This window comes from Macrosteles quadrilineatus, unplaced genomic scaffold, assembly GCF_028750875.1.
Source record: "Macrosteles quadrilineatus isolate MER2022 unplaced genomic scaffold, UCM_ALF_1.0 Scaffold_4__1_contigs__length_99947679, whole genome shotgun sequence".
Classification (NCBI taxonomy): Eukaryota; Metazoa; Arthropoda; class Insecta; order Hemiptera; family Cicadellidae; genus Macrosteles; species Macrosteles quadrilineatus.
The window spans coordinates 48,135,542-48,161,237 of record NW_026542597.1 but is presented as its reverse complement, the minus strand read 5'-3'; the positions used below and the strand labels follow the sequence as shown (position 1 = coordinate 48,161,237).

Genomic DNA, 25,696 nt, shown 5'->3' with positions numbered 1-25,696 from the left:
CTGTGTGCCCCTCCCTGAAAATGGACAATTTTTGAATACCCAAAATAATGCTACTAAAGTATACAGGTCATAAAATGTCAAAACGTGAAAAGTCTTTAAAAGCGTCGAAGCATATATTAAACACGTATATGGTTGAAGTCACCTAGTTGGCTCATTTCTTGATGGTCGTGCTGGTTGCTGGCTCGCTGGCTGAGCGTTGAGCTAGCTGGCTGCCTGTGCGAAGAGCGACTTGACTTGACTCGAGTGAGTAGTCAACTGACGTCAGACGTGATGATAAACAAACTGTTTATGTGTAGGTTATACAACTTAACCTCAATGACAACTTGTAAAACTAATTAAATTAATTTTGAAGGAATACTGTACTGTACAGTTTATCATCTTTTATTTTATGCAGTAGTCTATTATCACTAAATATTTAAGGTATGTTTTGCTCATTATTTAAATATAGTCTATAATTAGATGTTTAAATACCTAGCCTAGTTAGACTAGGCCAAGGCTTAAGTGTAGGCCTATTCAAAAGCTAACTTTAAATTATTGTACCTGGTGATTTGTCTTTAGGAACTTAAATTAAGCAAATTTATTTAAAATTGAGTACTTGTCAACAAACATGGTTTAGAAACATTTACTATTAACCTAAATGTTGTTTTCTGGAATGAGTCATAGGTTCCGAGGAAAGGGCAGCATCCCCTTGTATGCCTAATAATTAAACCGAAAGTTCTATTCAAAAGTAGATAATCTGCAAGTTACTTATTGAAAAGAAGGTAAGATAAAGTTGCATTATAGGGTATGTGCTACTCTGCCCCTAACTTATGGTAAGCCTAACAATAACTTATTAAAAATGTTTTGGTTTGAAATGGGTGACCATCAAGCTGGTTGATTATTCCGATACCTAAGCTATGTGCTATCTTATTGTTACATTTTATCTCTGAGTAGGTTTAGCCTTATATTAAGTTTGGAGTCTTTGTTTCAGATTTGTTGTTAAATCGCTAATTCACCACAAAGGAAATGGATAAGAAAGAATTGGATAAAGCTTTTGTAATTCTCGGAGAGGCTTCAGAATCTGACGATGATGAGAAAGTTGTTCTATCTGTGGTAAAATTATAAGATTATTTAAAATTACCCTAAGCTTTTATAAGTTATAGGTAAATTAAGTTGTTTACAAATACATTTATGTACATAATGTAGTACCTATGTACCTATCTACCGGTACCTAATTCTAAAGGTATAATACAAGGGAGAAATTGCCTTACACTGTCTGTATGTCTCTGGTACTGTACATAGGACTGTACTTACTGTATATTATAAAGCCTACTGTACTTAAGTGCTGTCTTCCCATCTTCAGTAATTAACCCTCCGAGCATCACTCGTCGAAAAATCAACGCACGACTCACTTTGTGTAGTGTCACGCATCGATTTTTCAACGCACGAACATCATTTACGGCGAAGGCTCTATGACTGACTGAATCGGATTGAACTGGATCGAGTTAGGTATCGTTCTTTTCGTTATATTCTAAGCTTTCTCCAGAGGTCTGTCTCTAAGCGCTTTATGTTCTCCAAGCCGATCGTAATTGTAGCAGACAGCTGACGTGCGTATTTGTAAACAGCTTGGTTACCCTCGGACCGATGACTGATGTGTTTTATTACATTTATCATTGTTTTAGTGTTAAAAATCAAAAGTAGTGATATACGTGGTGCATTATAAGAAGATTTAAGTGATTTTGAAGGGCTGGTTGATGATCCTGAAGAAGTAGGTAGTGATATTGATGTAAATTATCAGCCAGATTCCTAGCTATGGTTAGGCTATGCATTCTAAGCTAAACGCTATGTACTGAAATCTGTTTTTTGCCCATAACTTTATTTGCAAATCTACTTCCTTATATTATTATATATTTGTAATCCTCATAAAATTTAGAACAAAGTGGCTATTTTCAAATATTTATAGGCCTATAATTTATACAATTTCATTGACCGCAAACTTATTTTTTTTTTAATTTTCCAAAATATTTTTTTTTTACCTAAACATTTTTTTTGAAACAAATGTTCCTTATGTTTTATGTATAATATTGAAGCCCATGATTTTCCAAACAAAATGGTATATAGAACAGTAGAATTAACATTGTTTTAAGCTTCTCAGATCCGTTTTAATAAAACCTTGCAAATGCGCCAAAAATAGGCGGACATTAAGGCCTAAACTATGGACACCCGGAGGGTTAACAAATTGTTACAAAAGTTACTTAACCTTTATTAAATTGTTACCATCTTAAAATATTATTAAGAGTTGTAAATATTGCAATATAAGGATTTTTTTGCCCTAATATATATCTTCAGGGCTTAACACCTGGGTTACCTGATGGGCATACGGGAGGGACTGGCTAAAGGTGTGGTGACGTCATACCTCTAGTGGCTAATGTCTTCTCTTGAGGCAACACAATTACCGTAACGAGACGATATGATTCCAGCGGTGTTCGTGGCTTGGCTGATGGCGTTTCGGCTTGGTGTTCAGGAGGTCTCCAGTTTGAAACTAGCCGGAGAGACTTAACTTTTTGTCAAAGATTTTGTTTTGGAGGCGACTACTTCTTAACTGTACCTCTTTTGTTAGAACTTTACACTCTTTTTGATCTCACTCATGCACTACTTGTTGCCATCCAACTTTCTATTTATAAATTGTAAATATTTGTATGGTTAATTTTTTTTGCTACTATTGATATTGTTACTACTATTGTTATTGTTTACTATTTGTACAACTTTTACTAGGTATTTTGTTTCCTGTAATTTCAAGGTGTGAATGTTTTTTCATTGTAAAGTGGCTATGCCGTTGGGAAATAAAATAAAATAAATAAATAAAATTTCATGCATTTATAATTTTATTTATGAACAGAACTTTTTTTTAAATAGTAAACCTTTATTCAATTTTTATCTTATATCTTTTAGCGAATTTCCCATATAGGGAATAAGCTATTACCGTAGTACTCATGGTAAGACCTGGACCCGGGACCGATTTTTTTTTTCGTTTTGAGGTCCCTAGAGGCCAAAAACACCATCCGTTCAAATTCATATATATATATGTGTCCGTTAGCGCGATAACTCGAGCAAAAATGATCCGATTTTGATGAAATTTGGTACAAACGTGTAAACCTACGTTTATTCGAACGAGTTCGCGAACCAGCATGATCGGACCATGGGAACAGGGGTTTATGGGGGCTTTTATGGGGTAAAAATGGGTTTTTCCTATTTTTGACCCAAAAAACATAAAATTTTGAAATTTCTATCCAAACTATTTTGTAGAGCTTAAAAAAACAAATAATTTAGTATATTGAAGTGTTATAATGCGCCCAATGGTTACGGAGAAAATTCCAAAAAATTGTTAATTTAAAATTCCCATGTTATTCTTATGGAGAATAAGTAAACCGTTGTAGTGTGCTTGTTTATTAACATATTTTGCCCAAATTTGGAAAATGTTTTTATTTCTTACTAACTATTAACATTTTACATAATAAAAAAACACTTTTACCCTCCCTGTTGCAGCAAACCTAAGTATGTGTTAAACTGATTCTATTTAAATAGGGAATAAATGTGATATTTTTAAGGAGACATTTTAGTCTAAATCCAATCAGGCAAATGGAAATTCGCTTAGTCTGCAGGTTTGCTGCGGCGGGGGTATTTTTATATTGTCAGCAAGTTTGGTTGGTTAGGTTAGGTTTGGCAGTTAAATTTTATAATTAACAATTTTAAAATTCTTTCTATAAATAAATATTTATTTTATAATTTAAAAGTTAATTTTATGTCTAAATGTTATAAAATTAATTAACATTTTTTCAACTTAGCAGTTCTAGCAGCGAACGCTGACACTACAAGATATGTTAGCCATAGTCCCTCCCGTGTGCCCCACCGCCTGGGTTACAGCTTTTTGTTTTTAATTTTAATTTTCACCTCACCCTGCTGGACCACACAACTGTCTATAAAAGTCCATATGGGTCGGATCACGAATACTAAAATAAAACCGGTATGGATCATAAATGGGTCGGATAAGGTTCATATTTATCATGTTGCAAGATTTACACCAACCCGAATCCTGTTCTGTATTTGAAAGAGATAACTTATGAATGCATTTTTTCTAGGTAAGAAATAAAGATAAATCCTCATCAGTACCATTTAACAAGGGAGTAATCATACCTGGAGAGGCATCTGAATCAGAAAGTGAAAATGAAGGTAAGATTTTGTTCATCAAATTATTTGGTACTTTCCTGTTAAAGGGAACATTCGATATGGAACATTATTGCCTATCGATGTTTTTAGGATATAGGCTATCAATATTTTTTGTATTCCTTTACGATCCATATTCCTTCTGTATTGATGTCTTCAAATGCATTTAAATTACAAATTGACAACTGATCTTGTTAAGGTAAAAATAATACTGGGTGTCCCAGAAAGGATTGCACTTTTATTTTGGGGAAAGCCGAATGTCCAAGAAAGATAAGGAAATGAGCTTATCAGGGTTTTATAGCCATGCCCGTGGAAATTCATTTGCCATGGATGGCTTTGCCGGCAAGCAGCGTGCTTTCCGTGTACGCGACTATTACCAAACGCTGCAACCTCAGGGTTTTTAGGTTCGTGCTTGGAACTCTCTTTTATTACCAATTTCCTTGCTAATAGCCTATTTTAATTTGAAACTTTTTTTTATGATAATAAAGTTAGCCTTTGATTTTTTTTTTTTTACTAAATAATTTTATATCAAATTTGGATAAGATTGTTCTAAAACAAAAGTCTTTACTTGAATCAAGATTTTAGGCTATATAAATTTTAACAGTTACGAGGCTACTCGATCCACCTCAAAAATAGGCTAGTGTTCTCAAATTGTCCAACACCTATAGGATAGTCTGTAATAATAAGATGGAGATTACCAAGTTTCTTCCAAGTTTCCACATTTCTTCTTGTTTAAACTATTTGAAATAATGAGACTGTTTTGGTTTAGCTTTTCACTTTTTACTAGAAAATATTATAATATAAAAATCATACAAAACAGTTTTTTTTTTTTTTACTCTCACCCAGATAGTTCATGATAGAAGAAGAAGGAAATCCAGTTGTTACCTAACACATGTTTTTCAGCAACAATGTATTCAGGTCTTCTATATCTTGAAGTTTACTGTTCACTTTTTAGTCACTCAGGCCAATTAATAGTATATGAAATTTAATTTGGGTAAATTACTTTTTGAGATTTTGTTTAGATATATATAATTATTTTTACTTTAGCTTGTGTTTGAAATAGATTTTAAACATAGTATATTTTAAATAGGCTTTTAGGCTTAATTGACTGGTAATAGGCTATTTATATATTATTTAATTATACAAAATTTTATGAACTGTTGCAACGCTTTCATTACGACACTTCCACACTCAATACAGACTTCAAGATCTCAAACGAAATGCCATCAGTGAACAATAATAGACCTTATAATTAAATGTTGGGTGGACAAATGTGAAGCTACAGGATCAACTATGAAACCTAGTCCTATCGGTTGCCATAGAGAAGCGCGATCTGAACAAAATATCGGGCGTGTTCGAGATGCTGTAGAGGATAATCCACATCGATCAGTAAGAAAACACGCTGCTGCTTTGAGTATACCCGAACCAGTATTCACCGCATTTTGAAACAAGATTTGAAGTTCCACCCGTACAAAACTCAATTAGTACAGGCATTAAAAAATACAGCATGGGTATACAGCATGAGACTCCATGACTTCAATAAGGAAGCTGTTTCGTGGGAAAGTCATTTCCAGATTTAGTGACAATAGCTCTCCTTCAAGAAGCCCACACCTAACTCCACTAGTTTTTTTTTTTGTGGTTGTATCTAAACAGTCGGGTGTACAACAACGCTCCTGCTACCCTCAATCATCTAAAGCAAAACATTCGTGAGGAAACTGAAGCCATCTCACCAGAACTCTGCTGTCGAGTCCTCGCAGATGTAAGGTTTCGTTTGGCGGAGTGCCGGCACCGTAGAGGTCTACATCGGGAAGATGTAATCTGTCACAAGTAATTTCCCTGAAGTGTACAAACATGTATTCTTGGAAACATTGCTGTAAATAAAGCCATTTTTCTGTTTTGTTAGTTTTAAAAGTGCATTCCTTTCTGGGACACCCAGTATATAATACTAGCTCCTGTACCCGTGCTTCGCAACAGGAAGATGTACTATATCGCCTAATCCTAACACTTGTTAAGTGTAGTTTGAATTTATAAACAAAAAGTCACCAAATTTATACAAAAAGTATGACCTACATTGAATTGTTTTACTCTGTACATTAAAATGTATCAATAACATAATTGTCACAACTTACGGTTATAGAATCTTTCTTTAATTTCATAATCAATGACATAGGCAGTTTTAGAAATAATCGTGTAAAATATTTTATTTAATTTGTTTGGATCAGCTGTCTGAAATTGTCAAATAAGCATTCAACAATTCTGATTGTTTACATTGAAATGTCAACACAAAGGTAAACAAAGGTTGTGAATTTTCTCATGCTCCCTGGAGACCAATTAATATATTAACTTTTGATAATCTCACCTCAAAACTTTGGACAAACAGAGACCACCTACATTTTATAATAGTATAGATTTTTAGATAGCCTATGGATTAAAAAATTAAACTGTTTTAAAAAACTAACATAATTAACCAAACTGAAGAAATAATTAAAAGATGGCAAGGAACATTTTGAAGATTTGTTGAATTGTGAACAGGAAGAGACAGAGGAGCCAGAGGGTACAGTTGTGGGGGACAGAACCCAACAGGAAATCTCAGAATACATCACTTTTGTAGAACTACAAAACTCAATTAACAAGCTAAGAAATGACAAAATGGAAGAATTCCAAAGTGGATGGATCCATGGTAGGATTTAATATTCACAATGTGCATCCTCAGTGAAAAGATGGTCAAGATGGGGAAAGATTTCCATGCTGGTTTTATTGATTTAAGCCAAGCATTTGAAAGAATGCCAAGGAATTAAATTTGGAGAGTTATGGCAAAGCTGCAGGTTAAAAATGAATTGATACAGGTAATCAAGAGCTTATACAACAACTGTAAAAACTATGTTAGAACTTGCATTAAAAAGTCAACTGAATCTATCACAAAGCAAGGAGTTAGGCAAGGAGATAACTTGAGCCCTCTTCTTTTTATTCTACTGCTGGACGAAACAATGAAAAACTTGAAAGCTAAAACTTAAAGTCTTGTGGTGGGAAACTATCAATTAAGAGCTGTTAAAATTTTAAGCCTAGCTTTTAGGGACGACTTAGTGGTTTTGGGGAAAAACGAGGACAGTTTGCAGCATAATATGAAAATATGGGCAGATGAGCTGTCAATAAGATATGAAAATAAATGCAAACAAAACCCAAACCATGGTCATCAATGGGAAAAAGGTCAACCATCAAATCTCACTAGGAAACGGCCCCTTGAAACAGGTACCAACATTTAAATATCTAGATTCAGTTATCGCATAAAATGGAAAAATAGAAGAAGAAATGAAAATAAATACAAACAAAACCCAAACCATGGTCATCAATGGGAAAAAGGTCAACCATCAAATCTCACTAGGAAACGGCCCCTTGAAACAGGTACCAACATTTAAATATCTAGATTCAGTTATCGCATAAAATGGAAAATAGAAGAAGAAATAAATATAAGCGTTGCAGCAGCAAGTCGCCTCTTTTGTTGCATAACAAACTAATTTCTGGCCAAGGAAGAAATCTCAAAGAAAACCAAATTAGCAGTCTATAAATCTACCTTTGTGCCTACCTTGACCAATGGATGTGAATCCTGTACTTTGACAAAAAGACTCAAAAGCAAGCTCCAAGCAATGAAGATGAGGTATCTTAGGAAAGTAGAAAACAAAACTAGAAGGGATAGGATAAGGAATGTTGCAATAAGAAACACTTTAGATGTTAAGCCCTTAACCACCACAATACAGGAACAGGAACTAAAGTGGTTTTGGCATGTTCATCGTATGCCCACAACTCGGCTTCCGAAAATGATGAAAGAGGTCAAAGTTGAGGGAAAGTGCAAGAGAGGTAGACCGAGAAGGAAATGGGAGGAAAACATAGAGGATGCTCTGTGTGAAAGTGGCAACTCCATTCGTAAAGCTCTACCATTCACTGCAGACAGAAAGTTATGGAGGCGCCTCGAAACCAACCGGTAGAAGAGAACAGGATTAATTAAGTAAGTAAGTAACTAACCAAACTTGCTGTACTATTTCAAAATTCTGTTTGATAACACAAAGCATGTGCTGAATTCAAAAAGAATTTTGAAATGTTACAGCAAGTTTGGTTAGTTAGGTTAGGTTCATTTAGAACAGTTTTATTTCAATTCTTACTGTAACTTAATATTTTTTAAATTGTTTGTTGATACTGAACAATATTTATTTATCGTAGTTGTCAGCTGATCTATATATATAATTCCGTAAGTCAAATTTTTGTAAAGAAATTGTGAGTGACTGGATGGTTGTAGAAGGATGGGAGGGGTCTTATTTTAAAGGTCTTGACGTGAATTTTGAGGGAAAACTATTCATTTTTCTTATTTTTTTACCATAAATTCACAACAGAATAAAACTTTTCCCATTAAAACAACATGGGGTTTAATTTGAAATTAAAACAGCTGTGCCACAGATTTGAAAACAGTGATCAATACACGCATTTGGTTTACTTTTAGCCAGTCAACTATGAAATGTATACTAAAATAAAACTGAAATATTGAAGATTAGTCGGAAAAACGTCTGCATTCTTTGTTTATATTTAAATCATATACTCAAGTTTCATTTTTTCATGCTTTTACGTTATTGTCGTGTTAAAGGAATAAATGACATAGAATAAATATTCTGTATAAATAATCAAAGAGTCTAAATTAAATCTAACTTCTGTTTTGTTTTTATTTTTAAATCATATGTTCAAGTTTATTTTAAATGATGTTGTTTTCTTTATATTTCTACACATTTTAAGGTTAAGGTTGTGTGAATATATACAACTAAAATAACCTATAAATGTTATTGGTTCTAAAATGGTGTATTTGCATTCCTTCGTAAGTAAATTTTTTTAGTGCAGTGAATATACAACGTAGAGTAGTCATATTCGATCATACTTTTATAAAATCGCCAGGGATTCAAGATGTTTTGGTATGTAGGCTGCTGGATATATATTCTTTTCATTATAAGTACTGTAATTAATATGAACGCCAGGGGAATACCACAAAGGCGGGGAACTGTTCATAGGAATGACAGTGCGCGTAGGAGAGCAAGAGTAGATAATGACGAACTTAATCAAGATATGTTACAACCCCTTTTTAGGAGACCCATGGTAGACGAGAGAAATGTAAATATTCATGATGCAGGATTACTGGACCAAGAGTGCATTCAATGTAGTGCTCTTCATTTTAGAGAAGAACTAACGAATAATCATTTTATGACATGTTGCCATAACGGACTTATTAACCTTCCTCAGTCAAAAACTAATGTAGAACTTAAAAGTTTGTTTGAAGAGAGCCCACAACTGTATAAATTCATTCGACAATGCAACAGTGCGATGGCTTTTGCTTATTTTTCAGCCAGTAAGAAAGATATTCCAGGAAAAGGACCATACTGTTTCAAAATTCAAGGACAGATTTATCGTTCAGTCTCAGATTTGCTGCCTCAACAATCAACATGATGAAGACCCCGTGTATGGCCAATTGTACATTATTGACACATCAACAGCAACAGAAATTCGTCAAAGGCGTCGAGAAAATAGTGACTTAAAACCTGAAATATTGTCAAAACTAGCTGAAATTCTATTAGAAAATCCATTTGCACAAATTTACAAAAGAGCTTCGGAAGAAATGGTTGAACAAGGTGACAGTGAATTAGAACTTAGGTTTGTAGACAGGATAAATATGGATCGTCGTAGGTATAATAAGCCTACTGCAGATGAAATTGCAGGCGTCTTCAATTCATCTGAAGGCGAACCTCCAATGAATTTTTAAAATTCCAAACAGGGAAGCTTTTATTTATCCTCATTAACCACAAGACCAAAGCTACCTTAGTAAACCAGTATTTATTCACAAACAATGATATGTTTGCTGCCTTTTCATGTTAAACCACTGGAGTGATTCAAATTATTTATTGAAAATGACATCAACAAAAGCAAACAAAGAAGAACAACAAACTGGTTTTTACACAAAAGATATGGTGTAGGGATGCCTATTCTGACACATAGATAATGTTATTCTGAGTTTGTTTAAATACCGGTATTGCAAAAAGTTGTTTTACATTTGAGGTTTTTAGGGACTTATGTCCCTACAAGCCACTAGTATGTTTCAATTTGATAATACTTAATATCGATATATTGGATCAAAAAATAAAATATCAATATACCTATCAAAAAAACATTGATAACTTAAAAATGAATGTTCCCTTTAACAGGAAGGTACTGTACCTATTATTTAGTTGAGCTGGACTTCTACCTTGTATGAGAGGGTAAACTTTTCAATTATTCAAAATAGTAACCATGCTGTGTTAGTTAGATCAATTCCCGTTCTGATGGGCAGAACCAGCCACTATTACCATTGGGGAGCAAGTTTTAGAATACCAATAAATATAGGCTATGCCACAGCAGTTGGATTGAGTCACTGACATTTTAACACAGCCAAACTGAGAGGACTATTTACTAACTGTAAACTTGTTGCATATTATAATGTCACATCAACTATCACAGTGAAAATATAACCAGAGGAGAAAATAAACTTTTACCCTGTAAGTCCTGTGATTAGCTGATCAAACTTATGTATTAGCAAATTCCCTATATAGGGAATAAGCTATTACACTATCCGGGGCCGCTTTACTTTTTCGTTTTGATGTCACCAAATGCTGAAAACACTAGGCCTACTGTTCAAATTCATATAGCCTATATGTGTCTGCGTTACATACAACCATAGATAAAACATACAGTAGATTTCTCATCCTTATGGAACAGCTGAAGACAATTTTATTGTTAGTTCTGTACGGTTTATGTAGAGGTCGTGTTTTGTTTACAATTTGTTTCCCGTTATTACAGCCATTTAAAACCTCGTTTAACCAAATAATACGATATAATCATAAACAATAACTTGTCCCCTAGTTATATAACCAAACAGTAAAGCACAAATCAAGAAATTAACCCTAAAATAATAGAAACAAAGTTTCGTCGACACTAGCGCCTTTGTGTCACGTACATGAACTAGACACGAAAAACGTGCTTCAAAATTTACAATGGGATGAGAAGTCTACTTGTGTTGGTTAGTCTATGATACAACTCATTATTTCGGCTGCTGGTTACTAAATAAGAAATTTTACAAGCAAAAGAATAGATAAGAGCTAAAATCTGTTTTAAAATTTGTCTACTTTCACAGAATTTTGAGTCTGACATTGGTCATGTAATTTCATTTAAGCATCACATAAGATAGATAATGAAAGTACAGTACTATACCGAACTGTTATTGTCTGTGAGTGTTATAAAGGAATGTGAGTTTTATGTATTTATTGCTTTGATTACAGAAGCATGCCGTGATGCGTTTTTTGCCAGAAGTGGAGCCGTAGAGAATGACATAGATGCAGAGGAACAACCTCACTCTGCTCAGTACGATACATTACTTCATAAAAAACTGAGTAAGTGAAATGTGTTGTAATTCTATACCTCAGTCTTCACAATGTATTATGTACATTCTACTTGTTCTGTATATGTTTGGGTAATACATTATTCAGACCTAGAACACTACTTGTTGAATTGTCAAAAGTTCTCTCAAAATTTGCTATAGGGGCCTAATAGCAGTAAGGGCCATGTCATACAAGCGCTATTGCCGTCGCGCAGATGCCGTAGAGATAGCGCCGGAAAAAGTACATGTCATACGTGACGGCAAATGCGTCGCATTGATGCCGTCCCGCCAACGCCAGGTGCCTGTCATACGTAGCGTCTTCCGGGCGTATTTGCTGTCGCGACAATTATGTTATTATCAAGATGGACACCATCCAGTTAGGTTGTATCAGCGTTTTGCACATTTTAGATACATAGGAATGGAGAGTATTATCGGAAGAATCCAAGACGATGGGGAACCCATCCTGTGCTTTATTCTCGTTTGTCGAAAGGACAGTTTCATCTGATGTTCCAGGAACACAGGAAGTATGAAGATAATTTTGACTTTACATCGTACAGAGGTGGCAGTTTTTCAACTAAATAAATAAATTTTTCCGTATCAAACATCGTATCAAATATCGTAATGATCACTCCAAAGGTGTTCCAGTTGTTCTGACAGTGCTCACGCGGCAAATGCGTCCCGCTGGCGCTAGCGCTCCGTATGACAGGGTCTGTGCGCCGCATCGCTAGCGCGACCGTCCGCGTTGGCTGCGCTCAGCGTCCTGCTAACGCGGACTTGCCGACGGCATTAGCGTCTGTATGACAAGCTCCATTAGAACCCAATTGCCGGGTTGGAGCGACTTTAACGCGACGGCATCTGCGCGACGGCATTAGCGCTCGTATGACATGGCCCTAAGCTAATTTTTATCTCACAGAAGATGAATTTTATCTGGTATAGTTTTCTTATCGAAGCTCTTACATCAGAGTTGGTGCAAGATGTTTTCTTAAACATACAGGAGTCATTTTTAGCACGCTTGACGTACAAGTCTAGAGACACCGTAGTAATGGTAAAAAGTTATTTAAAAGGCAATTTTCAGATCTAAATTTATCAATTGCAGTAAGTGTAGTTATCCGTAGGGTGTCCATTTGACCAGAAGAATTGAGAATACTTTAACTTTTAAGAGTAGGCCTACTTGAATTTTGATGACCATAGAAATGAACTGTACCTACATACATTTTGTGTAGGACTGGGAAATTTTAGTTAAATCTGCCACAAATCGCCTTTTTCCTCTTTTTACGTAGTCATCTCAAGTTAATTGCGTTCGTGGAAGATAACTACAAAGATTCCGTAGTTGCGGGAGATAACCTTGTCGCCATGATCGTGACAGATAATCACGATGATTCCGTTATTGCCGCAATCGTACAGTATTAATATAACATGGAATTTGTTGTTTTTATAAAATAAGAGAAATTTGATACTTTTCCATAGAACTTAGGCAATGACCCACTGCTACCCAATAGATGCAAACACGTTACATAATAGTTACTACATTGGTGATTTTTTTGGGATTGTTTAGCGGTGGATTATCAGTTGTTTGAATAGTTTTTGGAGTCAGGTGTGAAGGGTACAATGCTATGCAAATATTCCAGGTCAGCTTATTTAAAAAATATATATAAACTAGCTGACCCGGCGAACTTCGTATCGCCTAAGTTATAGGTTTCCCTTAAGACAGACCGATGGAAAGAAAGTACCGTTACGTTTAATTTTCAAGATGATCTCGTTCGCATCGCTCAATCACGTCCTGGTTGAAGTTCGTTCGCTACGCTCACTCACCTTTGGGTTGGAGCTCGTTCGCTGCGCTCACTTGCCTTTAGGTTGGAGCTCGTTCGCTACGCTAACTCGCCTCCAGGTTAGCTCGTTCGCTACGCTCCCTCGCCTCCAGGTTGAAGTTCGTTCGCTACGCTCACTCACCTTTTGGTTGCAAATTAGCTGTTGTCATAAATGTAAAAGAAATAATAGTGCTGCACCCTGTTGGTAATCCTTGTAACTTTAATGCTATTGCACATCATAGAACAGAACCAACTTGTTTAATTGAAACAGCTGTTAAGATTAATTAATTCCATTTCTCATAAGGTTAACATGGGAAACTCCAGAGCCACTGGGGTGGAGCCCTTTTAAGAATTTCGAAACGGGAAATAGTTTACGTCCGATTCGCATACCTACAGAATTTACACACCAAATTTCATTACGATCGGTGAAGTCGTTCCGGAGGAGTTTGCAGACAAACACTGTGACACGAGAATTTTATATATTAGATATATATATATATATATAATTTTTAAATATGGTGTAGGTTGTCTAATCTTTAAAATAAATAAGAATTAATTTCCGGTAGCTATCCTTAGGGAGGAAATTTTTATTAAGAGCACATGGTGCTGATTTGGAAAGGGAGACACCCTATATCAGTGCACTGTCTATAAATGTCCAAAAAGTAGGGATGGACGAGATTGGATTTTTAGTTCGAGACCAGACGGGATTTCCCTTCTCATACATAACAGGAAATGCATGCTCGACATTTTTACCCGATTTCGTAACATTGTTAGATGACTGTTTAGATACAAAAATGGCCTAATAATAACAGGCAAGAATATTTAAAATCTTTTAATTAAAAAACATCAGGATAAAAAAATGTATATTAATTAAGCCTAACTTATTAAAAATGCTTACGATTAGGAAACATAGTGATATAAGTTAGAATTGAGCTACACTTATCCTAAAATACATTAAATCATAAAATAAAAGCAATATCTATATAAATAATATTAGAGTTTTGTCTGTACATTGCTCAGAATCATAACTTTTTTGAATATTTTTACGTTTTATACATTAAAGAATCCGAAACAAGTCTTATCTAAATTTCTGTCTGTCTGTCTGTAACACTCAAGATGGCATTTTACACAAGCTTCTCCAGGAAAACGAGAGTACCTATCAAGATCCAAGTCATTTTAATGTATTCACTGGATTGGCGAGAGTGTCTTTAGCCATTAAAATATGGCCTCAATACTTTGTAAATAAAATTACGGACGTTCAAAAATTCAGTTTTGTGCGATTTTTGTCAAGATTCCGTCCAATTTTTATCACATAATCATCTATGAAATAACGAACAGCTGTTCGGATCAAGATTATTTTTTCTAGCTGTAACTCATATGTTTACAAATGTTGTTTACCAATACCGCAACCATTTCCGATCACGTTTTGAAGGCAAATCCCATCCAAGTGAGATTAAAAACGTTTTTCTTACATAAAGGATTTAATTAATCGTAAGTGGAATAATATAAAGTTTTGCTTTTTCTGTCTGGATTCCAAAATGTTAGTTTATGCTAAGAAAACGATAACGCATTTTAGTAAAACATTTATTCAGCAAACCATCACAAATTGTTCAAACGCTTTGAACGTTGTTTATGTATCAATAGTTCGTGGCCTATTTTGGTATTTTTATTATAAATTACCAATCTAAATTGTCTATAGATTTACTGTACTTCATTTCATATAGCAAACCGATTCATATAGCATTTCGACAGAATTTCGGGTCATCTTCGGTCCAAGCAAATATAAATTGTTATTAGGGATGGTCAAGTCTCGAAATTTCGGGAAATTTTAAATCTCGTTACACGAGACGAAATTTCTTTTTGGCTGAGATTTTTATCAAGACAAGAATTAAAAAAAAAAAAAAAAAAAAAAAAAAAAAAAACGCCTGCAGAAAGTCAATGCAATACCCGCAATACAGGAGCGTGTTGTAGTTGCGTTTCCTTTGCGAAGGCGTTCTTATTTAATTCTTTAAATGTAAATATAACTTTAATTATTTTAATAATATTACTTTAATAACATTTGAGAAGTTTTGTTAAGTGTAAGCAGTGTGAGGAATGTTTTATTACTATAAAAAGTCAAAACAAGTAACTATTTTATAAAAACTAATATTGCTTTTATTTTATGATTTATTTTATTTTAGGATAAGTTGAACTCTATCCTAAGTGATATCACTATGTTTCCTAATCGTAGGCATTTTTAATAAGTTAAGCGTGATTAATAAAAAAAATGTTATGCTGATGTTTTTTAATAAAAGATTGTAAATATTCTTGCCTATTATCATTATTTTTGTATTTAAACAGTCATCTAACAATGTTACAAAATCAGGTAAAAATTTTGAACGTGCATTTCCCGTTGTGTATGAGAAGGGAAATCCCGTCTCGAAATTTTATGAGAAATAAAAAATCTCGTCTCGTCTCGTCTCGAACTAAAAATCCAATCTCGTCCATCCCTAATTGTTATGATAAAATTTTATTACATTAATAAAGATTTCAAATACTAATTTTATACGTACTTTGTTATGCATAAAGCGAAGCAAATTCCCTAATTGAGTTCTGTATTTTTGTGTGTATGTCTGTTGGTAACGCAATTAATGTCCTTATTTCTCAGTGTTTCACGGAAAGGACAAGAGCACCATGATAATAAAAATGTCAACCCGAATAAAGTGTTAAATTGTGAGGTCGAGTTAGTACCTTAAATACTTTTAACCATTGTGAAAAGTAACTTTCAATTATAGGCCTACCTTAGGGCTATGTCTTATAGATCTATAAAGCATGTTTTAGTTTAATCATTGGATTTGCCATATGGACCAACAAGATCCGGGTGACATTTAATTGGGAAGCATCATTTTTGGCTTGAAACTGTCAGATACTGTATTTGCGAAGGTTTATATATAATAGTTTTGTCAGCATATCTGAAAGTATGCAAACCAACTGCTGTGCTTTATATAAGGTTTTAACTGAATATAATAAGATCCCCGTGCGTAGAACGGGCACACAGCTAGTATATTATATTATTTGTTTTTTCTGGAAACCCTAAAACTAGATTAGTATGGTTAACTAATATACAGGTAATGTAGACCATAAACCACAAAATGAATAATATATCAAATTACGATAATCCTCTAACACAATAATGCTTGTATTACAACCAACCAGGCAGACATTTACCTTTTCCACCACAGATCTTTATTCATAGCCTATCCTCTATGCAACCAAGGCAGGCAAGTCATTCTTTACATAGCTACACTTGTAAACTTTAAACAGAGTAATTAGCAACTAGTTTGAAAAACTGCAAGCATCTTCTACGAAGCCAGCCCAAGACTGGAGCAGCTACACCAAGGTCAGTTTCCATTTTGCGACTCAGGTCCGAGCTGTCTGTAGTCAATGCAGATCGCTTCAACTTTTTGACTCGTCCAGCCCGTTCCGAATGCCATCGAACGGTAAAGGACAAGACAGCTTTTTACCTCTCGACGTGTCTTCCTCTCACATTCGTCATTTCAGATCAATTAGGCATCGATTCTTCTCCGGCAGAATGTCGACGAAAGGCAGCTACTCTCTTATCAGCCAATCTACATAAAACAATCCCATTTCATTCAATAGGTGCGCCCGATCGACGGAGTCCGATACGCATTAATTGAAGTCACTGCGTACTCAATCATTTACTAATTACAAACATTATCTCTTCGAATCGGATTTTGAATTAGGAATAACAATTTGAGCGGTACGCCGCATTGTACGTTCGTTCTCCCGTAATAAAGTCGAACCATTGTATCTGGTTAATTATCTTCGCTCCTGATTTGTGGCTGTGCGAGAGCAGTGGTTCAAAACCAGCGTTTTTAATTTGAGATAATGTTTACTGTTATTGTGTACGGTGCTCGAGTTTAGGGTTAAATATACTTGGTGAGTAATGATGTAAAATTGTGTTATACGATAATTATTAATCATGATGGACTTTGATAATAAATTTACTGTCGATTCATACACACAGACATATCTGTATGAATACAGATAACCATAAATATGGCATCCTTATAGATATAGCGGTGTATGTTGCCAGTTCGTACAATAAGTCCGAAACAGAAACAGTCTCTTTCTTTTTTCTAACCACAAATGTGACCAAGTATGAAAACAAAAATTTGTACACAAAAGCTTTTGATAATACCATTCACTACTGCTGATGCCAGCCACGTCAACTTTGCCGAGGTTTGCCTGGTGCCCTCTCCCTGGCGGCGCCTAATGCAGCCGCATGTTCTCCGTGGTTCTTGCGCTGGACCTGTCTAAGATGATAATTTGGTAGATGGTTTTGTTTTACGATTATAGAAGCTATTGACACTTAACAAAAAAGTACCCTTTTGTCCATGTTGCAATTACTCAAGCTCCCTCTCTTTTAGTGAATTTCCCAAATAGGGAATAAGCTATTAACGTAGTAGTTATGGTAAGACCTGGACCCAGGACCGATTTACTTTTTCGTTTTAAGGTCCCTAGAGGCCAAAAACACCATCCGTTTCAAATTCATATATATATGTATTTGTCCGTTAGCACGATAACTCTGAAATACGGTATAAACTGTAAACCTACATTTATTCAAACGAGTTTGCTAACCAGCATGATCGGACCATGGGAACGAGGGTTTATGGGGGTTTTATGGGGTAAAAATGGGTTTTTCCCATTTTTGACCCTAAAAACAAAATATTTGGCAATTTCTTTCTAAACCATTTTGTAGAGCTTAAATAAGAAATAATTTAGTTTATTGAAGCGCTGTTGTATGCCTTAACAGTTACGCAGAAAAAAATGTAATTTAAAATTCCCATGTTATTCTTATGGAGAAAATGAAAACTGTTGTAGTTTACTTGTTTATGGATATATGTTGATGAAATTTGGCAAATTGATTTATTTCATCCTATACTATTGACATATGGTAAAAAAACACTTTTTACATTCCCCGCAGCAGCAAACCTAAGTACTCGTTAAATCTAATGATGTTATTTAATTTGGCAATAAATATGTCTTAGGCCTATTTATGGAAATATTTTGGTAAAAATGTAATCAGACAAGTTGAAATACGCTTAGTCTGCAGGTTTGCTGTGACAGGGGTATTTTTTATTATTTCTGGTGGAATAAATTCAAAAAATTCTTACTCAATTCAATCTATAACCATTGAATATTGGATTGATACAGAAAATGTCTCAATAGTCAAAGCTATAACTATGTATATTCAAATCAACTCAATCAAGTTACTAAAATACCAATAATATATTGTTTGCAGCGTTGTTTAATATTAAAATTAAAATTATGCTCCCTTTAGATGTTGCTACTTTCCTACCTGTTTATACTTTTATTCTATTTTTTGTTTTGTATCAAATTACAGGAGATTGCAACACCTCACTTCACAATGATGTTGTCAACTACTCCCGTCATGGTTTGGTTAATGGAGTGAGAGCGTTCAGTACCATAAACCAACAGCTGTTGACAACACAGATACAGATCCAAGACTCGGCCATAGCTCTTGGTCGAGCCAGTGATGTGCTGGGAAAACTTGGAGAAAGTCTCAATGCCCTCCTATCCACCCCTTACATACCAGATATTGATGTTACTAATCTTTAGTTAGAAATTGTGGGGTATTTTTGTACTTCACAGATACAGTTTTCCGTCTTTCTCTGTAGGGGTCTTAAAATTTCCAGAGTTACGTCTAAATGCAAAATATAATATGCTATTTAATTAAGATCACTTACTATTTTAAGGCAGGCCCCCTTTGTATTTGGACTGATCAGGCTGTAGCCCACAGCGTCAATTTTTAGGGGCGCCAAATTTCTTAAAAAGATGTTTTACAATAACTTTTTGATTAGTTTGTTAAAAACATATAAAATACGCCAAATTCTGACCTCTAAAAATCATTAAAAATTGTTTTCAGTTACTTCAATTTTGAAAATACCCAAGACTGTGTAACCTTGGCAAGGTTGTGTAACCTTGAAGCTTAATGAGCATTTAGTATTGTATATTCCAGTTATCATATATATTAAAACGTGACAGGGTTTTTTTATCACTCGATTCTTAATCAACCTCTTGACGGATTTTCATGTTTTTGTGTTGAAAGAAATATAATTTTGAGAACTAAGGAATGTCTAATCATAATTTTAGTTTAGGGTTTCAGTTTCTTAGCAATCAAGGTAAAATTTTGTTTAAGTCTAGCAGCCGACGCTAATATTCTAGACTAGCTTTTGATATAACACCATTTTCTTAACGTAACAGCTGTAAAAAATCAGCCTTCGAGACATAAAAATTCAGCATTTGGATAAAAATGAAATGAAATGATTCCCATACACGTTGGACGGGCCAATAGCTAGTTTATTAATAATAGTATACATAGATGTTTTAAATTGTTAATATTTATCTTTATTTATTTTAAATTATTATTTACACTCTTCCTTTGATTACATTGTTTTTAGTATCGTAGATCGTATACTACAGTTGTTTGTAAATATTAGTATAAGCAAATGTTTAAGATTGTTAATATAGCTTGTTAATTTTTTTTGTGTGATTATTAGGCACTTCCTCTTCATTACTTTTCTTTAACATAAACATATTGTTTTAAAGGTTTAAAAGGTTCATATAACCAACAAAGTCTTTCTTGGAAAGCAAAAGTTGAAGTTTTGCTGCTCTTTCGCTGACAAGATGCAAAAGACTTTTGACAATATTAGTATTGTAAGACTGATAACTTTATTTTAACCTTCAATATTGCTCAGCTTATCTGTGTACTTTGCAAGAAGGACATTACCAGCTGGTTGTCGTGCGAATACCAAGTTTGTAATTGTGACTAGATTTTAAGACAGGGTACCCAAGTTTAACAACACAAGTTTTTTGAATAATATTTTCAGCTCATTTTAGGTAGGGTACCTACTTGATACATACATTTTAACATTGTCTTTTGGATGCTGAAGTGGACATCCCACCCATATCGATCAGCTGTCGTAAAATGTTTTATTAAAAAACAACATAATTGTGTAAGCCAGTCACAGATTGCGCTATTGTCTCACCTTCTATTTCCTACCTTATTTGTTGTCGCTGAGATAGTCTGCATGATTCAAAAGATGCTACAGCTTACAATAAGTCATCCTATCAGTGTTACTTAGTTAAAAGCCAACATATTCGATATAAATTAGCAATTTAATTTAAACGAGTGATATTTGGTGGTTCAACTACGTTAATTTTGATTTTAAAACCTTCGACTTCTTGGCGATGAAACGTCTAGTTCTATCAATAGTCAAAGATTTTATCTAATTGAAAATTTTAGTTAACAATCCATATTTAGTACATGTTTTTTAAGTTGATAAAGTAGAAATATTTAATTAGTTCAGTAACTACAAAAGCTCAGGTATTATTATAAAAATATTTAACACTCAGAATCCAAAGAATAAGATTGTTGCGGAGCGTATGCGCCAATGTTTTGATAATAATAAAAAACTAACACTTTGAAATGAACTATGATTTTATTGATGCAGAAATGAACAAATGATTTTAGTGAACTGTATAATTTAAACGGATGCGGTTGTAAACTAAATGTGAATTAAGATTAATTAAATACGTGAGAAGGGTCTGCCTCTCATGTCCTATATGAAGCTGAACGAGAACAATGTTACTTAACCGACACAACAATAAGTACCGATCGATCCCACAAACCACCCTTACCCACGGTCCTAGATAACAATTCTAAAGATAGATAGAAAAGGTTAGTTTATGTGACAGTATTTGTTCCTCACGTAGAACAGTCTCAACTGCTTTGTTAAGAAGCCGACTAAATGCCCTAGCTGACGGTTAATGCGATCGTAAACAACTCTAAAGGTTTGACAATATTTTTAATTTGGATAGCGGAGATATCTTCTAACAACATAAATATAAAGATAAACAACAAATTAAATAAATACAATTACTCTCCCCAACAAAGATTGATCTCTTAACTCTAGAATATGACAAGAAAACCTTTTCACTTTTTATTTGGAACATTGTTTGAGGCTACCCTACATGTTTAATTTTTCACTGATATAGTTTGTTTTCATTGCCATAACTTGTGACAGCTTAATGATGTCAGTAAATCTGATTAGAGGCTTGTTGATATCAGTCAATTCACTTGGCTGTGAAGTTAGCCATGATTTCTTTTACTCAGTTTGTTGTAACCTCGTCTATACTTATCGGAATGTGTTTAAACAGTGAGGTATGTTGAAAATTGTTAATGTTAAATAGCCTTAAAATAGTTCTAGCATTTCGTACATTTTTCCTAATACAGTAATCTACATATCGTATACTTGCCATTTATTTTTATGCCCGACCATTTTTCTTTTTTTGCGTTTTTGGTTTTTCAAGGATATGGTCCAAACCCTGATCTTGTTACAACTTAACGTTGACCTTTTTTTGATGGTATTAATTAATTAATAGCTTAATGACAAAAGTCATCTGGATCAATATAAAACCAGTATAGCACATTCTCTTTTGAACATGAGCTAAATAACCACTTGTTTACCCAAGCAATTATATTGCCAGATTTCAATAGAGTTTTCTAGTTATAACAAACATCTCTTGAATCCAAAAATGTAATTTCTGATGTTTGAATGCTTGCTTGTAGAATTCATTTGTTTTCATAAGCAACCATCTGGTCTAAAAGCTAAAGCTCCAAAACTAGGTGAGGAATGACGTGCTGCTCAGAATTTCCAAGAGCTACATAATTTAAAATATCATATTTACACTCACCATTAGTCTGAATTGGGATGTTAAGTCCTAAGGTTATATTTCCGATTTACCTAAGTAATATAATACCCCCGTCGCAGCAAACCTGCATACTAAGCGAATTTCCATTTACCCGGCTTGATTTCTACTAAAATATTCCCTATAAATTTTCAGATTTATTTCCTATTTAAATAACATTATTTTAGTGAGTAGTTAGGTTTGCTGCTACGGGGAAGATGTTGAGGTGTGTGTTTTCAATTGAAATATTGATAGCTTAGTATGAAATAAACCAAATTGCCAAATTTGATTAAAATATATCCATAAACAAGCAAACTAGAACAGTTTATTTATTCTCCATAAGAATAACATGGGAATTTTAAATTTACAATTTTTTTAATTTTCTCCGTAGTCAATGAACATTCAAAAACACTTCAATATACTAAATTATTTGTTTTTTTAAGCTCTTCAAAATGGTCTAGAGAGAAATTTAGAAATTTAAAGTTTTTAGGGTCAAAAACGAGAAAAACCCATTTTTACCCCATAAAACCCCCCATAAACCCCTGATCCCATGGTCCAATTATGCTGGTTCGCGAACTCGTTCGAATTAATGTAGGTTTACACGTTTGTACCAAATTTCATCAAAATCGGATCAATTTTGCTCGAGTTATCGCGCTAACGGACACATATATAAATATATATATATATATATGAATTTGAACGGATGGTGTTTTTGGCCTCTGGGGACCTCAAAACAAAAAAGTAAATCGGTCCCGGGTCTAGGTCTTACCATGAGACCTACGGTAATAGCTTATTCCCTATATGGGAAATTCGCTAAAAGGGTTGCCACTTGCCATGACTGATTTGATTTTTACAGTATTCATTTCACAAGAAAGATTCAATAATCCAATATTATTATTATGTTATTTGAGTATTTGGCTACAGTTCTTCTGAGAACCTGTGATATATTATCGGATAAAGTATTTTATATTATTGATTTTCATTCAGTTTGATATATTGATTGTAAAGTATTATTATTCCCAATGTAAACATCTAATTGAGTTATGTCTGTTGACGGTTTTATTTATCCTATCCTACTAATATTATAAATGAGAAAGTTTGGATGTATGGATATATGGATGTATGGATGTATGTTTGTGACAAGTGAACGCGAAAAATACTGGTCGGATTGGGCTGAAATTTGGCATGATGATAGCTGACATTCCCGATTAACATATAGGCATATTCTTATTTCAAAAATCCTTTCGGGCTCCGCCCCAGTGGCTCTGGAGTTTCCCATGTTAACCTAATGAGAAATGGAATTATTGAATCTTAACAGCTGTTTCAATTAAACAAGTTGGTCCTGTTCTATGATGTTCAATAGCATTAAAGTTACAAGGATTACCAACAGGGTGCAGCACTATTATTTCTTTTACATTTATGACAACAGCTAATTTGCAACCAAAAGGTGAGTGAGCGTAGCGAACGAACTTCAACCTGGAGGCGAGTTAGCGAAGCGAACGAGCTAAACTGAAGGCAAGTGAGCGCAGCGAACGAGCTAAACTGAAGGCAAGTGAGCGCAGCGAACGAGCTCCAACCTAAAGGTGAGTGAGCGTAGCGAACAAACTTCAACAAGGACGTGATTGAGCCATGCGAACGAGATAATCTTGAAAATTAAGAAGTTAAACGGGGCAAAGCCCGTGGGTTACAGCTAGTGTTTAATAAATTAAACTATTCATATTTAACCAAAAACAATATATTTTTCCTACAGACAGTTATTGTAAAGCATATAAATAACTAGTCTTTCAAACAGTAAACAACACGTTATTACCTTAGGTTAAATAAATCCAAACATTGAACGAAATGGGAAACGCTGCTCCAGCTGATCGTAGTTGTTATATCTTTAAGTGTTGTCAGGTTATTTTCAAGTATACACGTATTATGGGCCTAATAAAAGCACGCTGTTTTGTGTTGTTTGGTTGTAATACTGGCATGCGGCAAAAATAAAAAGTGTGCGCCAAAAGTAGATGCAGTAATTAGCAACTTTCTTTGCTATAATCAGTGAAAGGAAGGCCACTTTGTCCAGTGACTGTAGGAAAAATATATTTTCCAGATTCATACCAAACAACACAAAACAATGTGCTTTTACTATGGAAATAATCCAAACACACTCTTGTGGACCCTTGAAAATAAGTTGGAAACACTTAAAGATATTACGACTACAATCAGCTGTTGCGTTTCCCACTTTGATCAATGTTTGGATTTGACCTAACCTAAAAACGTGTTGAACACGTGTTTGAAAGACTAATTATTATTGATATGATTTATAGTAACTGTAGGAAAAATTTAATGTGTAACCCAAGTGCAAACTGCCTTAGCTGCACTCGAGACACTTTCCGCACGAGCCGTACATGTAAACATTTTTTTTATTAATGCTGCAAAGAGGATGAAAAACACAAAAAGTAAAGATATTTATAATTTATCTAATGATCTGGTTAAAAATATAATTCACAGTATTGCTCAACCGTTATCTTTTAGCTTCAGCCAATGTCTGCAGGAAGGTATTTTTCCTAGTAAATTAAAAATCTCAAAAATATGTCCAATTTATAAGAAAGGCGCAAAAGACAAACCTGAAAGCTATCGACCTGTGTCGCTGATTCCAATTTGTTGGTAAACTCTTCGAAATGTTGGTTTATGATCAAGTTAGTTATTTTTAGAAGACAATAACTTTCTCAATTTTTCTCAATTTGGTTTTCGGAAAGGAAAATCCACTGTCGATGCTGTGGATCGGCTCGTAAGAGAAGTGCTCATGACTTTTGAGAACAAAGCCTATGCTCAGGTCACTATGTGTGATCTGAGCAAGGCTTTTGATTGTGTTGACCATGATGATCTTTTATTAAAACTTAACTACTACGGGTTTTCTGGTAATTCATTAACTTTTTTTGAATCTTATCTTAAAAATAGACTTCAAACTGTCTCAGTTAATGGTGAATATTCCAAGGAAATCTTGGTTCAATACGGTGTCCCACAAGGATCTGTTTTAGGACCCATGCTGTTCTTAATTAGTATTAATGATCTTCCTAGCTCTGTCCGTACAAAGTCTCTGTTATATGCTGATGATACCACTTTAGACATTTCTGATGACTTTGTTCATCTCAATTTACTTGCCCAGACAACTTTGAAAGACGCTGCAACTTGGTTTAAAGCATATGGATTTTTACTTAACAATCAAAAAACTCAAAAAATGTTATTTACATTAAGAACTGTAGATGGTGTAATTACTGATGATTTGGTCTCAAATGCAAAGTTTTTAGGAATTTATATTGATGACAAGTTAAACTGGCAACCACATATTGAGCACATATCTTGTAGACTTTCACGAGTTATCTATCTTTTAAAACGATTGACAATGTGCGTTCCAAGTCATTATCTAAAAACAGCTTACTTTGCCTATTTTCAATCTATTCTTAGATATGGTCTGATTTTGTTT

General features: G+C 34.2%; 2 protein-coding genes across 3 annotated transcripts in view; both read left to right on the top strand.

The window, feature by feature from the left end:
- Positions 1–295: 295 nt before the first annotated feature.
- LOC128992268 (uncharacterized) lies at positions 296–20,013 on the top strand. 2 transcript variants are annotated; one of them, XM_054415755.1, is made up of 5 exons: positions 296–420; positions 971–1,092; positions 4,119–4,209; positions 11,547–11,657; positions 18,860–20,013. In XM_054415755.1, exons 2-5 carry the CDS (start codon positions 1,006–1,008, stop codon positions 19,093–19,095), a joined length of 525 nt encoding a protein of 174 aa, XP_054271730.1. In that variant the 5' UTR covers positions 296–420; positions 971–1,005; the 3' UTR covers positions 19,096–20,013. The 2 variants fall into 2 exon arrangements, with proteins under 2 accessions (XP_054271730.1, XP_054271731.1); XM_054415756.1 differs by lacking the exon at positions 296–420 and adding an exon at positions 654–761.
- Positions 20,014–21,574: 1,561 nt separating this feature from the next.
- The window catches only part of LOC128993361 (aminoacyl tRNA synthase complex-interacting multifunctional protein 1-like), a 60,502-nt gene continuing 56,380 nt past the window's right edge, over positions 21,575–25,696 (top strand). Inside the window, exon 1 of the mRNA XM_054417212.1 lies at positions 21,575–21,700. Within this exon, the coding sequence (XP_054273187.1) occupies positions 21,635–21,700 (66 nt within the window). The 5' untranslated portion in view covers positions 21,575–21,634. The remainder of the gene's footprint in view (positions 21,701–25,696) is intronic.